We start from the raw sequence: 15000 nt of genomic DNA, 5'->3' as shown, positions 1-15000 counted from the left end.
TAGTTGCAGTGGTCTGAGGTGTAGGCGGGCAAAAGGAACTACGTCCATTGCAGCTACCATGAGTCTGATTACCCCCATACACTGAGCCACTGATGGCCGAGGAATGGAATGAAGAGCTCGGCAAGAGGTTAAGAGTTTTGATTTTCTGACCTCCGTCAGAAATATTTTCATTTCTACCGAGTCTATAAGAGTCCCTAGAAAGGAAACTCTTGTAAGAGGGAAGAGAGAACTCTTCTTCATGTTCACCTTCCACCCATGAGATCTCAGAAAAGCCAACACGATGTCCGCGTGAGAGTTGGCTAGCTGGAAAAACGACGCCTGAATTAAGATGTCGTCTAGCTATGCCCCGTGGTCGTAGAACCGCCAGAAGGGACCCTAGCACCTTTGTGAAAAATCTTGGAGCCGTGGCCAACCCGAAGGGAAGGGCCACAAACTGGTAATGCCTGATTAGAAAGGCAAATCTGAGAAATTGATGATGATTTCTGTGAATAGGGATGTGTAGATACGCATCCTTTAAGTCCACGGTAGTCATATATTGACCCTCCTGGATCAGAGGTAGAATGGTCCGAATAGTCTCCAACTTGAATGATGGAACTTTGAGGAACTTGTTTAGAATTTTGAGATCCAAGATTGGTCTGAAAGTTCCCTCTTTTTTGAGAACCATAAACAGGTTTGAGTAGAATACTAGCCCCTGTTCCTCTTTTGGGACTGGGCGGATTACCCCCATGGTATGTAAGTCTTCTACACGGCGTAAGAACGCCTCTCTCTTTGTCTGGTTTACAGACAGTAGAGAAATGTGAAATCTCCCCCTTGGAAGGGAGTCTTTGAAGTCCAGAAGATATCCCTGGGACACAATTTCTAAAGCCCAGGGATCGTGAACATCTCTTGCCCAAGCCTGAGCGAAGAGAGAGAGTCTGCCCCCTACTAGATCCGGTCCCGGATCGGGGGCTACCCCTTCATACTGTCTTAGAGGCAGCTGCAGGCTTCTTGGCCTGTTTACCCTTGTTCCAAGCCTGGTTAGGTCTCCAGACTGACTTGGATTGGGCAAAATGCCCCTCTTGCTTTGAAGAAGAAAGCTGAAGCGGGACCACTCTTAAAGTTCCGAAAGGAAAAAAAAATATTTTGTTTGGTCCTCATCTTATTTGATCTATCCTGAGGAAGGGTATGACCTTTCCCTCCAGTGATGTCTGAAATAATCTCTTTCAGTTCAGGCCCGAATAGGGTCTTTTCTTTGAAAGGGATGTTCAAAAGTCTAGATTTAGATGACACATCAGCTGACCAGGACTTAAGCCATAACGCCCTGCGTGCTAAAATGGCAAAACCTGAATTCTTTGCCGCTAATTTAGCCAGTTGAAATGCGGCATCAGTAATAAAAGAATTAGCCAACTTAAGGGCCTTAATTCTGTCCATAATCTCCTCTAATGGAGTCTCCATCTGAAGAGCCTCTTCTAGAGCCTCAAACCAGAAAGCAGCTGCAGTAGTTACAGGAACAATGCACGCAATAGGTTGGAGAGAAAAACCCTGATGAACAAAAATTTTCTTCAGGAGACCCTCTAATTTTTTATCTATAGGATCTTTGAAAGCACAACCGTCTTCGATAGGTATAGTTGTACGCTTAGACAGAGTAGAAATAGCTCCCTCCACCTTAGGAACTGTCTGCCATGAGTCCCGCATGGTGTCAGATATGGGAAAAATTTTCTTAAAAACAAGAGGGGGAGAGAACGGAATACCTGGTCTATCCCACTCCTTAGTAATAATATTCACAATCCTCTTAGGGACTGGAAAAACATCAGTGTAAACAGGAACCTCTAAGTATTTATCCATTTTACACAATTTCTCTGGAACCACTATAGGGTCACAATCATCTAGAATCGCTAATACCGCCCTGAGCAAAAAGCGGAGGTGTTCAAGCTTAAAATTAAAGGCCATTATATCAGAATCTGTCTGAGGAAGCGTCTTTCCTGAATCAGAAATTTCTCCCTCAGATAACAAATCCTTCACCCCTACTTCAGAGCATTGTGAGGGCATATCAGATACGGCTACTAAAGCGTTAGACGGCTCAGCATTTTTTCTAAACCCAGAGCTGTCCCGCTTTCCTTGTAAACCAGGCAGTTTAGATAAAACCTCTGTGAGGGTTGTATTCATAACTGTGGACATATCCTGTAAAGTAAAAGAATTTGACGCACTAGAGGTACATGGCGTCACTTGAGTGGGCGTTACTGGTTGTGACACTTGGGGAGAGCTACTAAGAGGGGGTTCCACAATGGCTTCCAAACATATTAAACCACTATTTTCCTTGGTGTCAGACATGTTAAACAGGCTAGTAATGTAACAAGCAAGCTTGGAAAACACTGTAATCAAAGTAAATAACACTTAGAATTAATACGGTACTGCGCCTTTAAGAGAAAAAAGTTGCACAAATTCTGCAAAACAGTGTAAAAAAGCAGTAAACTTAACGAAATTTTTACAGTAGCATCATAAAGACTTAGTGACTTTGCACAGCTATGCAAACAATTAACCCCTTAATGGCAAAACAGGATTGAAAAAACGTCAAAACCGGTAAAAAAAGACTTTCAGCACATTGCCACAGCTCTGCTGTGGCTCCTACCTGGCCTTCAGAACGATTTGTGGGGAAAAAAACTTCTTTTACAGCCCTCAAACACAGCAGGAACCTCAGGAGAAGCAGTTAGATGTCTCTGAGGAAAAGAAACTGTGCAACTGAGGCGCAAAAATAGGCCCCTCACACCTCACTCAATGTTTTGAGGCCTATCAAACAAACACCAGAGTGTCTCTTAATTAACCATGTGGGTTAAAAAAAACAAAAAGACAAGCCACAATGACCCCTTTAGTCCCTTCAAAAAACAGAATTTATGTTTACCTGATAAATTTCTTTCTCCTACGGTGTATCCGGTCCACGGCTTCATCCTTACTTGTGGGATATACTTCCTGTAGGGATTGAGAATATCCCACAAGTAAGGATGAAGCCGTGGACCGGATACACCAATGTAGGAGAAAAACGTTATAATTGCATCATTCACTGAATAAACAAAAACGTTTTTTCTTTTTTTTCTTTTTTTTAACAGTGTCACCAGTAACTAATGAGCCCTTCAAACAAGCTGAAATTCCTATCAAAGAGTCTGAATACAGCTTACCCTTCCCTCATGGGAATAATGGCAGCCTTTTCTAGAATCAACACAGTCTGTCTAGAAAAATATAGACTGAACATACCTTAATGCAGTTTAGCCTGCAAACTGTTCCCCCAACTGAAGTTTTCCTGTACTCTTCAGCCCTTGTGAGAACAGCAGTGGATCTTAGTTACAAAGTGCTAAGATCATCATCCTCCTTTCAGAAATCTTCATCCCTTTTCTGCCAGAGAGTAAATAGTACACACCGGTACCATTTAAAATAACAAACTTTTGCTTGAGAAAATAAAAAACTAACATTTTTGTCACCACACTCCTCTTGCCCTTCCTAGCAGTTAAGCAGGCAGAGAGAATGACTGGGGGGTGGAGCTAAGGGGGAGCTATATAGACAGCTCTGCTGTGGGTGCTCTCTCTGCCACTTCCTGTAGGGGAGGAGAATATCCCACAAGTAAGGATGAATCCGTGGACTCCATACATCTTACAAGAGAAATATACATACATATATATACATATATATATATATATATATATATATATATATATATATATATATATATATATATATATATATATATATACACATACACATACACACACAGGTGGCCCTCGGTTTACAACGGTTCAATTTGCACTGTTTCAGAATAACAACCTTTTAATTCAGTCATGTGACTGCTATTGAAAAGCATTGAGAAGCAGTGCATTGATTAAAATAGCCAGTAGGTGGAGCTGTCCGCTTGTGTTGCAGTAAAGATATGCAAGCCAAGCAAGCTGAAATTAATCAGTTTAACCAGACCTGAGCTATCAAGCAGCTTGCAAAGGAACAAGATCTTCTTGTCTATAAATCAGTCCAGATTGGAATGCATAGAAAACATAATTTATGTAAGAACTTACCTGATAAATTCATTTCTTTCATATTAACAAGAGTCCATGAGCTAGTGACGTATGGGATATACATTCCTACCAGGAGGGGCAAAGTTTCCCAAACCTTAAAATGCCTATAAATACACCCCTCACCACACCCACAAATCAGTTTAACGAATAGCCAAGAAGTGGGGTGATAAGAAAAAAAGTGCGAAGCATAAAAAATAAGGAATTGGAATAATTGTGCTTTATACAAAAAAATCATAACCACCACAAAAAAGGGTGGGCCTCATGGACTCTTGTTAATATGAAAGAAATGAATTTATCAGGTAAGTTCTTACATAAATTATGTTTTCTTTCATGTAATTAACAAGAGTCCATGAGCTAGTGACGTATGGGATAATGACTACCCAAGATGTGGATCTTTCCACACAAGAGTCACTAGAGAGGGAGGGATAAAATAAAGACAGCCAATTCCTGCTGAAAATAATCCACACCCAAAATAAAGTTTAACAAAAAACATAAGCAGAAGATTCAAACTGAAACCGCTGCCTGAAGAACTTTTCTACCAAAAACTGCTTCAGAAGAAGAAAATACATCAAAATGGTAGAATTTAGTAAAAGTATGCAAAGAGGACCAAGTTGCTGCTTTGCAGATCTGGTCAACCGAAGCTTCATTCCTAAACGCCCAGGAAGTAGATACTGACCTAGTAGAATGAGCTGTAATTCTCTGAGGCGGAATTTTACCCGACTCAACATAGGCAAGATGAATTAAAGATTTCAACCAAGATGCCAAAGAAATGGCAGAAGCTTTCTGGCCTTTCCTAGAACCGGAAAAGATAACAAATAGACTAGAAGTCTTACGGAAAGATTTCGTAGCTTCAACATAATATTTCAAAGCTCTAACAACATCCAAAGAATGCAATGATTTCTCCTTAGAATTCTTAGGATTAGGACATAATGAAGGAACCACAATTTCTCTACTAATGTTGTTGGAATTCACAACTTTAGGTAAAAATTCAAAAGAAGTTCGCAACACCGCCTTATCCTGATGAAAAATCAGAAAAGGAGACTCACACGAAAGAGCAGATAATTCAGAAACTCTTCTAGCAGAAGAGATGGCCAAAAGGAACAAAACTTTCCAAGAAAGTAATTTAATGTCCAATGAATGCATAGGTTCAAACGGAGGAGCTTGAAGAGCTCCCAGAACCAAATTCAAACTCCAAGGAGGAGAAATTGACTTAATGACAGGTTTTATACGAACCAAAGCTTGTACAAAACAATGAATATCAGGAAGAATAGCAATCTTTCTGTGAAAAAGAACAGAAAGAGCGGAGATTTGTCCTTTCAAAGAACTTGCGGACAAACCCTTATCTAAACCATCCTGAAGAAACTGTAAAATTCTCGGTATTCTAAAAGAATGCCAAGAAAAATGATGAGAAAGACACCAAGAAATATAAGTCTTCCAGACTCTATAATATATCTCTCGAGATACAGATTTACGAGCCTGTAACATAGTATTAATCACGGAGTCAGAGAAACCTCTATGACCAAGAATCAAGCGTTCAATCTCCATACCTTTAAATTTAAGGATTTCAGATCCGGATGGAAAAAAGGACCTTGTGACAGAAGGTCTGGTCTTAACGGAAGAGTCCATGGCTGGCAAGATGCCATCCGGACAAGATCCGCATACCAAAACCTGTGAGGCCATGCCGGAGCTATTAGCAGAACAAACGAGCATTCCCTCAGAATCTTGGAGATTACTATTGGAAGAAGAACTAGAGGCGGAAAGATATAGGCAGGATGATACTTCCAAGGAAGTGATAATGCATCCACTGCCTCCGCCTGAGGATCCCGGGATCTGGACAGATACCTGGGAAGTTTCTTGTTTAGATGAGAGGCCATCAGATCTATCTCTGGGAGCCCCCACAATTGAACAATCTGAAGAAATACCTCTGGGTGAAGAGACCATTCGCCCGGATGCAACGTTTGGCGACTGAGATAATCCGCTTCCCAATTGTCTACACCTGGGATATGAACCGCAGAGATTAGACAGGAGCTGGATTCCGCCCAAACCAAAATTCGAGATACTTCTTTCATAGCCAGAGGACTGTGAGTCCCTCCTTGATGATTGATGTATGCCACAGTTGTGACATTGTCTGTCTGAAAACAAATGAACGATTCTCTCTTCAGAAGAGGCCAAAACTGAAGAGCTCTGAAAACTGCACGGAGTTCCAAGATATTGATCGGTAATCTCACCTCCTGAGATTCCCAAACTCCTTGTGCCGTCAGAGATCCCCACACAGCTCCCCAACCTGTGAGACTTGCATCTGTTGAAATTACAGTCCAGGTCGGAAGAACAAAAGAAGCCCCCTGAATTAAACGATGGTGATCTGTCCACCACGTTAGAGAGTGCCGAACAATCGGTTTTAAAGATATTAATTGATATATCTTCGTGTAATCCCTGCACCATTGGTTCAGCATACAGAGCTGAAGAGGTCGCATGTGAAAACGAGCAAAGGGGATCGCGTCCGATGCAGCAGTCATAAGACCTAGAATTTCCATGCATAAGGCTACCGAAGGGAATGATTGAGACTGAAGGTTTCGACAGGCTGTAATCAATTTTAGACGTCTCTTGTCTGTTAAAGACAAAGTCATGGACACTGAATCTATCTGGAAACCCAGAAAGGTTACCCTTGTTTGAGGAATCAAAGAACTTTTTGGTAAATTGATCCTCCAACCATGATCTTGAAGAAACAACACAAGTCGATTCGTATGAGACTCTGCTAAATGTAAAGACGGAGCAAGTACCAAGATATCGTCCAAATAAGGAAATACCACAATACCCTGTTCTCTGATTACAGACAGAAGGGCACCGAGAATCTTTGTGAAAATTCTTGGAGCTGTAGCAAGGCCAAACGGTAGAGCCACAAATTGGTAATGCTTGTCTAGAAAAGAGAATCTCAGGAACTGATAATGATCTGGATGAATCGGAATATGCAGATATGCATCCTGTAAATCTATTGTGGACATATAATTCCCTTGCTGAACAAAAGGCAATATAGTCCTTACAGTTACCATCTTGAACATTGGTATCCTTACATAACGATTCAATAATTTTAGATCCAGAACTGGTCTGAAGGAATTCTCCTTCTTTGGTACAATGAAGAGATTTGAATAAAACCCCATCCCCTGTTCCGGAACTGGAACTGGCATAATTACTCCAGCCAACTCTAGATCTGAAACACAATTCAGAAATGCTTGAGCTTTCACTGGATTTACTGGGACATGGGAAAGAAAAAATCTCTTTGCAGGAGGTCTCATCTTGAAACCAATTCTGTACCCTTCTGAAACAATGTTCTGAATCCAAAGATTGTGAACAGAATTGATCCAAATTTCTTTGAAAAAACGTAACCTGCCCCCTACCAGCTGAACTGGAATGAGGGCCGTACCTTCATGTGAACTTAGAAGCAGGCTTTGCCTTTCTAGCAGGCTTGGATTTATTCCAGACTGGAGATGGTTTCCAAACTGAAACTGCTCCTGAGGACGAAGGATCAGGCTTTTGTTCTTTGTTGAAACGAAAGGAACGAAAACGATTGTTAGCCCTGTTTTTACCTTTAGACTTTTTATCCTGTGGTAAAAAAGTTCCTTTCCCACCAGTAACAGTTGAAATAATAGAATCCAACTGAGAACCAAATAATTTGTTTCCCTGGAAAGAAATGGAAAGTAGAGTTGATTTAGAAGCCATATCAGCATTCCAAGTCTTAAGCCATAAAGCTCTTCTGGCTAAGATAGCCAGAGACATAAATCTAACATCAACTCTAATAATATCAAAAATGGCATCACAGATGAAATTATTAGCATGCTGGAGAAGAATAATAATATCATGAGAATCACGATTTGTTACTTGTTGCGCTAGAGTTTCCAACCAAAAAGTTGAAGCTGCAGCAACATCAGCCAATGATATAGCAGGTCTAAGAAGATTACCTGAACATAGATAAGCTTTTCTTAGAAAAGATTCAATTTTTCTATCTAAAGGATCCTTAAACGAGGTACCATCTGACGTAGGAATGGTAGTACGTTTAGCAAGGGTAGAAATAGCCCCATCAACTTTAGGGATTTTGTCCCAAAATTCTAACCTGTCAGGCGGAACAGGATATAATTGCTTAAAACGTTTAGAAGGAGTAAATGAATTACCCAATTTATCCCATTCCTTAGCAATTACTGCAGAAATAGCATTAGGAACAGGAAAGACTTCTGGAATAACCGCAGGAGCTTTAAAAACCTTATCCAAACGTATAGAATTAGTATCAAGAGGACTAGAATCCTCTATTTCTAAAGCAATTAGTACTTCTTTAAGTAAAGAGCGAATAAATTCCATCTTAAATAAATATGAAGATTTATCAGCATCAATCTCTGAGACAGAATCCTCTGAACCAGAAGAGTCCAAAGAATCAGAATGATGGTGTTCATTTAAAAATTCATCTGTAGAGAGAGAAGATTTAAAAGACTTTTTACGTTTACTAGAAGGAGAAATAACAGACAAAGCCTTCTTTATGGATTCAGAAACAAAATCTCTTATATTATCAGGAACATTCTGCACCTTAGATGTTGAGGGAACTGCAACAGGCAATGGTACATCACTAAAGGAAATATTATCTGCTTTAACAAGTTTGTCATGACAATTATTACAAACAACAGCTGGAGGAATAGCTACCAAAAGTTTACAGCAGATACACTTAGCTTTGGTAGATCCAGCAGGCAGTGGTTTTCCTGTAGTATCTTCTGGCTCAGATGCAACGTGAGACATCTTGCAATATGTAAGAGAAAAAACAACATATAAAGCAAAATAGATCAAATTCCTTATAAGACAGTTTCAGGAATGGGAAAAAAATGCCAAACATCAAGCTTCTAGCAACCAGAAGCAAATGAAAAATGAGACTGAAATAATGTGGAGACAAAAGCGACGCCCATATTTTTTGGCGCCAAATAAGACGCCCACATTATTTGGCGCCTAAATGCTTTTGGCGCCAAAAATGACGCCACATCCGGAACGCCGACATTTTTGGCGCAAAATAACGTCAAAAATGACGCAACTTCCGGCGACACGTATGACGCCGGAAACGGAAAAGAATTTTTGCGCCAAGAAAGTCCGCGCCAAGAATGACGCAATAAAATGAAGCATTTTCAGCCCCCGCGAGCCTAACAGCCCACAGGGAAAAAAGTCAAATTTTTGAGGTAAGAAAAAATATGATAATTTAAAGCATAATCCCAAATATGAAACTGACTGTCTGGAAATAAGGAAAGTTGAACATTCTGAGTCAAGGCAAATAAATGTTTGAATACATATATTTAGAACTTTATAAATAAAGTGCCCAACCATAGCTTAGAGTGTCACAGAAAATAAGACTTACTTACCCCAGGACACTCATCTACATGTTTGTAGAAAGCCAAACCAGTACTGAAACGAGAATCAGTAGAGGAAATGGTAAATATAAGAGTATATCGTCGATCTGAAAAGGGAGGTAAGAGATGAATCTCTACGACCGATAACAGAGAACCTTATGAAATAGACCCCGTAGAAGGAGATCACTGCATTCAATAGGCAATACTCTCCTCACATCCCTCTGACATTCACTGCACGCTGAGAGGAAAACCGGGCTCCAACTTGCTGCGGAGCGCATATCAACGTAGAATCTAGCACAAACTTACTTCACCACCTCCCTTGGAGGCAAAGTTTGTAAAACTGATTTGTGGGTGTGGTGAGGGGTGTATTTATAGGCATTTTAAGGTTTGGGAAACTTTGCCCCTCCTGGTAGGAATGTATATCCCATACGTCACTAGCTCATGGACTCTTGTTAATTACATGAAAGAACTATTTGCAGAAAAATGCAAGTGAAGTCTGTATTGTGTGATTATTTTATTAGGTTTATAATGCTGTTTAGCAAATGTTTTTGTTCATTTAACTTAGTTTAATTATATATTCTGTGTTGTGTGGTTATTTTATTAGGTTTATAATGCTGTTTAGCATTTAAAGTCTTCATTTCAAAGCTTTAAAAATAATGTATTAGGTGTTACTTTTTAATTTTGAGAGGGGCCTGGAACCTAACTCCCTCACTTCCCATTGACTTACATTATAATGACTTACATTATAAACTGGGTTTCAATTTACAACGGTTTCGATTTACAACCATTCCTTCTGGAACCTAACCCCGGCGTAAACTGAGGGCTACATATATATATATATATATATATATATATATATATATATATATATATATATATATATATATACAGTGGATATAAAAAGTCTACACACCCCTGCTAAAATGTCAGTTTCCTGTGATGTAAAAAAAATGAGACAAAGATAAATAATTTCAGAACGTTTTCCACCTTTAATGTTACCTATAAACTGTACAACTCAATTGAAAAACAAACTGAAATCTTTTAGATGGAGGGAAGAAAAAAAAAATAAAAAAAAAAAATAATGTGGTTGCATTATAACTGGAGATGTAGCTGTGTTCAGAACTAAGCAATCACATTCAAAATCATGTTAAATAGGAGACAGCATACACCTGCCATCATTTAAGTGTGTCTGATTAACCCCAAATAAAGTTCAGCTGCTCTAGTTGGTCTTTCCTGAAATTTTCTTAGTCGCATCCCACAGCAAAAGCCATGGTCCACAGAGAGCATCAGAGGGATAGCATTGTTAAAAGGTATCAGTCAGGAGATGGGTACAAAAGAATTTCCAAGGCATTAGATATACCATGGAACACAGTGATGACAGTCATCATCAAGTGGAGAAAATATGGCACAACAGTGACATTACCAAGAAGACATTACCAAGAACTGGACGTCCCTCCAAAATTGATGAAAAGACGAGAAGAAAACTGGTCTGGGACGCTACCAAAAGGCCTACAGCAACATTAAAGGAGTTGCAGGAATATCTGGCAAGTACTGGCTGTGTGGTACATGTGACAACAATCTCCCGTATTCTTCATATGTTTGGGCTTTGGGATAGACGGTAAGACGGAAGCCTTTTCTTACGAAGAAAAACATCCAAGCCCAGCTAAATTTAGCAAAAACACATCTGAAGTCTCCCAAAAGCATGTGGGAAAAGGTGTTATGCTCTGATGAAACCAAGGTTGAACTTTTTGGCCATAATTCCAAAAGATATGTTTGGCGCAAAAACAACACTGCACATCACCAAAAGAACACCATACCCACAGTGAAGCATGGTGGTGGCAGCATCATGCTTTGGGGCTGTTTTTCTTCAGCTGGAACTGAGGCCTTAGTTAAGCTAGAGGGAATTATGAACAGTTCCAAATACCAGTCAATAATATTGGCACAAAACCTTCAGGCTTCTGCTAGAAAGCTGAACATGAAGAGGAACTTCATCTTTCAGCGTGACAATGACCCAAAGCATACATCCAAATCAACAAAGGAATGGCTTCACCAGAATAAGATTAAAGTTTTGGAATGGCCCAGCCAGAGCCCAGACCTGAATCCGATTGAAAATCTGTGGGGTGATCTGAAGAGGGCTGTGCACAGGAGATGCCCTCACAATCTGACAGATTTGGAGTGTTTTTGCAAAGAAGAGTGGGCAAATCTTGACAAGTCAAAATGTGCCATGCTGATAGACTCATACCCAAAAAGACTGAGTGCTGTAATAAAATCAAAAGGTTCTTCAACAAAGTATTAGTTTAAGGGTGTGCACACTTATGCAACCATATTTTATTTTTATATTTTTTCTTCCCTCTACCTAAAAGATTTCAGTTTGTTTTTCAATGGAGTTGTACAGTTTATAGGCCACATTAAAGGTGGAAAAAGTTCTGAAATTATTTATCATGAGATTGAAATAAAGCACTAACTTTTTGGTTATACGGAGAGTGCCTCTGTTCACTTGAACCACCAATACATGTTAATACTTTGGGAGCACCCCGACGCTGATAGAAGATAGTGAGTGCTGGTATTTTGGATATATATATATATATATACATATACACACACATATATATATAGATAGATAGATAGATAGATACACAAACACACGTGTATATATATATATATATATATATATATACACACAAACACACGTGTATATATATATATATCCATCCATTATTGCCCTTTCTATTCAAATACCTTGTCATATACCATATATCCTTTAACCCTTATAACTTTTTTAATATTTATATTATTATATTTTCTATATATGAGTGTAACACTTTATTTTAATGTATTTATCTTGTGTTCAATGCAACTTTTATTTTAACCATAACCCTTTACACAAGGTCTTCAGTCACACTAACCTGATGAGAGCAAATTTAGTTTTGTGCTCCTGCAGTCGCATTTACTTTCATCTTGTAATACACACTCAAGTTAATGGAGGCGCAATATTTTAATATTGCTCACACCAACGTTAGCACACCACTTGTAATCTAGCCCTATATGTCAGAAGGCTTAATAAATAAATACATTTAATCACATCTTACAAGTGTTTTAACATTAAATAAACAAACATATGGTTGTTTGTTTTTGTTGGGGTCAGTGCTAGGCAACTGGTAGGCCTTGGACTAACTTTGGCTCTGAAAGGTTTCTCCTGGGTGTGATCCATTCCTACTGATCATGTAAGGAAGCTCTATTTGCATCACCGAAATGTTTTCATACAGTGCCTATATTCCATCAACATCCCCTTAATCTTTCAACACACACAGCTTAAACAGTTTCGTTGTTTGTCCAATGTGAGGTTTAAGACAACTTTTTAGACTAGGGTATAGGAAAATTGTAAGAAAAAGGGGGTTGATGCGGCACACAAACATAAAAAAAATCAAAAATTTATTTCACAAAACGCATAAGATTTGGGCTAATTCTACATGTGTTTTTAAAGTTTGAAGGAATACATTTTGTTTTTTTAACTATGTGCAGCATCAACCCCTTTTCTCTTGCACATATACTGTGGCTTGTTCCGCCACTTTGATGCTAGCACCAAACCTCTCTGTGGTTTTCAGCTCTGCAGCGGCAAAGTTGAATTAAACGATTGCTATAGGAAAATTATGTTTTTGTTCCTTCTAAACTCACCATTTTTTAGACTTTAACCTTGGTGGTGGGTTTCTTGGAATAAGAAACAGGGCTCTCATTGGATGCATATCGCAAAGAGCTGAATTAAAAACAAAAACATAAATTAAAAATAGCATTTAAAAGTAGATCAAAATTATGGAAAGTGTTTAAATGCAAGAAATAAGATAGCTACCAAAAATTTTTTTTAAAAAAATTGGCTTAAACCAAGAAAGCACAAAAAGTGGAGGTGAAATAATGCACAATGATTTATGTATTTACGATAAAATGTTAAGTACAATTTGTTTGCAGCCATGTTGATTATAAATTACACAAAACTAATATAAATACATACAATAAAATACTTACGGGGAGCACCTTCTGCCATCTCAATAGCTGTAATACCACACGACCAAAGGTCACTCTGCAATATTAATTTGATTGGGTTTAGCTGCAAAAACTTGATAAAAAAATAAAAATAAAGCATTTCACAATAGAGTTTATGCCTCAAAGATTAACCTCTCTTTTTTTTCTTGGTATGTAAAAGAAATGCAAACACTTCCAATCTATCTATATCTCTATCTATACTCATTTTATAGAAAAAAATATATATATATGCTTTTCAGTTGGAAGTGAGTCTAGCTGTGTGTTGGAAGGACTTCTTATTTGTGAACTAAGGCAGATAGATAATATCTTCATACACTTACTCTGTAATCATATGTTGCATCAGGGTTCTCATCACAGGCTATGACTTCTGGAGCCATCCAATATGGCGTACCAATAAATGTATTCCTCCGGCCCACTGTTCTGTCTAACTGTGCACTGACCCCAAAATCCACTACAAACAGAAACAGAAAATAAGAATTTAAAGAAATAAAGAACTACAAAAAATCAAAACAGCTACAATACATCATTACTATTTATAAGTAATTAGTATTACACCAAACACTCATTTTAATCCAAGTTAATTTTTAAATGGAAGGAGAGAATTATACTTTATCTTTTAGTACAATTAAAAAAAAAAATACAGAAGTAATTCAAAATTTAAAAAGGGAGATAAAATGTCTGGATATCCACACTCAGAGGGTCCATTCACTACTCAGTATCCCCCCCATCAGTTACCAATTAATCTTTCACAACACATAAAAACAATTTCTTACTAGAATGAGGACATATACATTTCCTAGATAAAAATTATTCAGTGAACCACTGACATGACATCACTTCCTTCTAGCCTAGAGGGTAAGGTTATGGCAGTAAAAACAAAGAACGACAACTCATAAAACATATGTGCAGGGAACGGGAAGAAAGAGAAAAAATGTTCAGGGGGGTTATGTGCGGTAACTCCAAAACTGAAGGAATAGCTTAGCCTGTATGTAAAATCATCTTCTCTACAGCAAGAGAAATAGAGGAATCTTTACTACTTGGCATGTACCCAAAACATTTTGCACAAAGTAAATAAAAGGATAGGTTTAGTGACTGAAGACGAGTAGAACCAACAGCATGCAAAATATTTCTTGACAAAAAAAAAGAGGAGATTATTAAAAAAAAAAAAAAAAACTGCTTTGAAAAAGGGACATTAACCACTGAGACATTGGCTTCTGCAAAGGAGATTAAATGTCATAACAGCTGAAGGGGGTTAAAAACACGTTTTTATGCCATGAGGTATTTTGCCCAAAGGACCTATATAAACATCTGAGTGGTTTCTCCTGATTTCCATGCTGACACAGACAGCAGACTAAAACAGTTTCTAGGTAGCAAAGGACCAATAAAGCAGAAAGCTGATTATCATCTACTTTATGCCCAGGAAATCAAGAAAGAGTAGAGTTCCACTCCATAGGAGTTACCCCTATCCTGCATGAGTTCTGATACTTTAAATGAAAACTTCACGATTTACAGCATTAAACAAGTTTTCAGTACTGCTTACTGAAGCTTAATTC

General features: G+C 38.4%; 1 protein-coding gene across 4 annotated transcripts in view; it reads right to left on the bottom strand.

Annotated features, from left to right (window-relative positions):
* Positions 1–15000, bottom strand: part of MAP4K4 (mitogen-activated protein kinase kinase kinase kinase 4) — a 511519-nt gene that overhangs the window by 211374 nt on the left and 285145 nt on the right. For all 4 annotated transcript variants that reach the window (XM_053707651.1, XM_053707653.1, XM_053707649.1 and 1 more), the window contains exons 7-9: positions 13768–13898; positions 13430–13484; positions 13085–13163 (exon numbers count right to left, since the gene is read on the bottom strand). In XM_053707651.1, coding sequence (XP_053563626.1) covers positions 13085–13163; positions 13430–13484; positions 13768–13898 — 265 coding nt within the window. The remainder of the gene's footprint in view (positions 1–13084; positions 13164–13429; positions 13485–13767; positions 13899–15000) is intronic.

This window comes from Bombina bombina, chromosome 3, assembly GCF_027579735.1.
Source record: "Bombina bombina isolate aBomBom1 chromosome 3, aBomBom1.pri, whole genome shotgun sequence".
Taxonomy (NCBI): domain Eukaryota; kingdom Metazoa; phylum Chordata; class Amphibia; order Anura; family Bombinatoridae; genus Bombina; species Bombina bombina.
The sequence above is the reverse complement of the archived record's forward strand: the minus strand, read 5'-3'. Positions and strand labels throughout refer to the sequence as shown.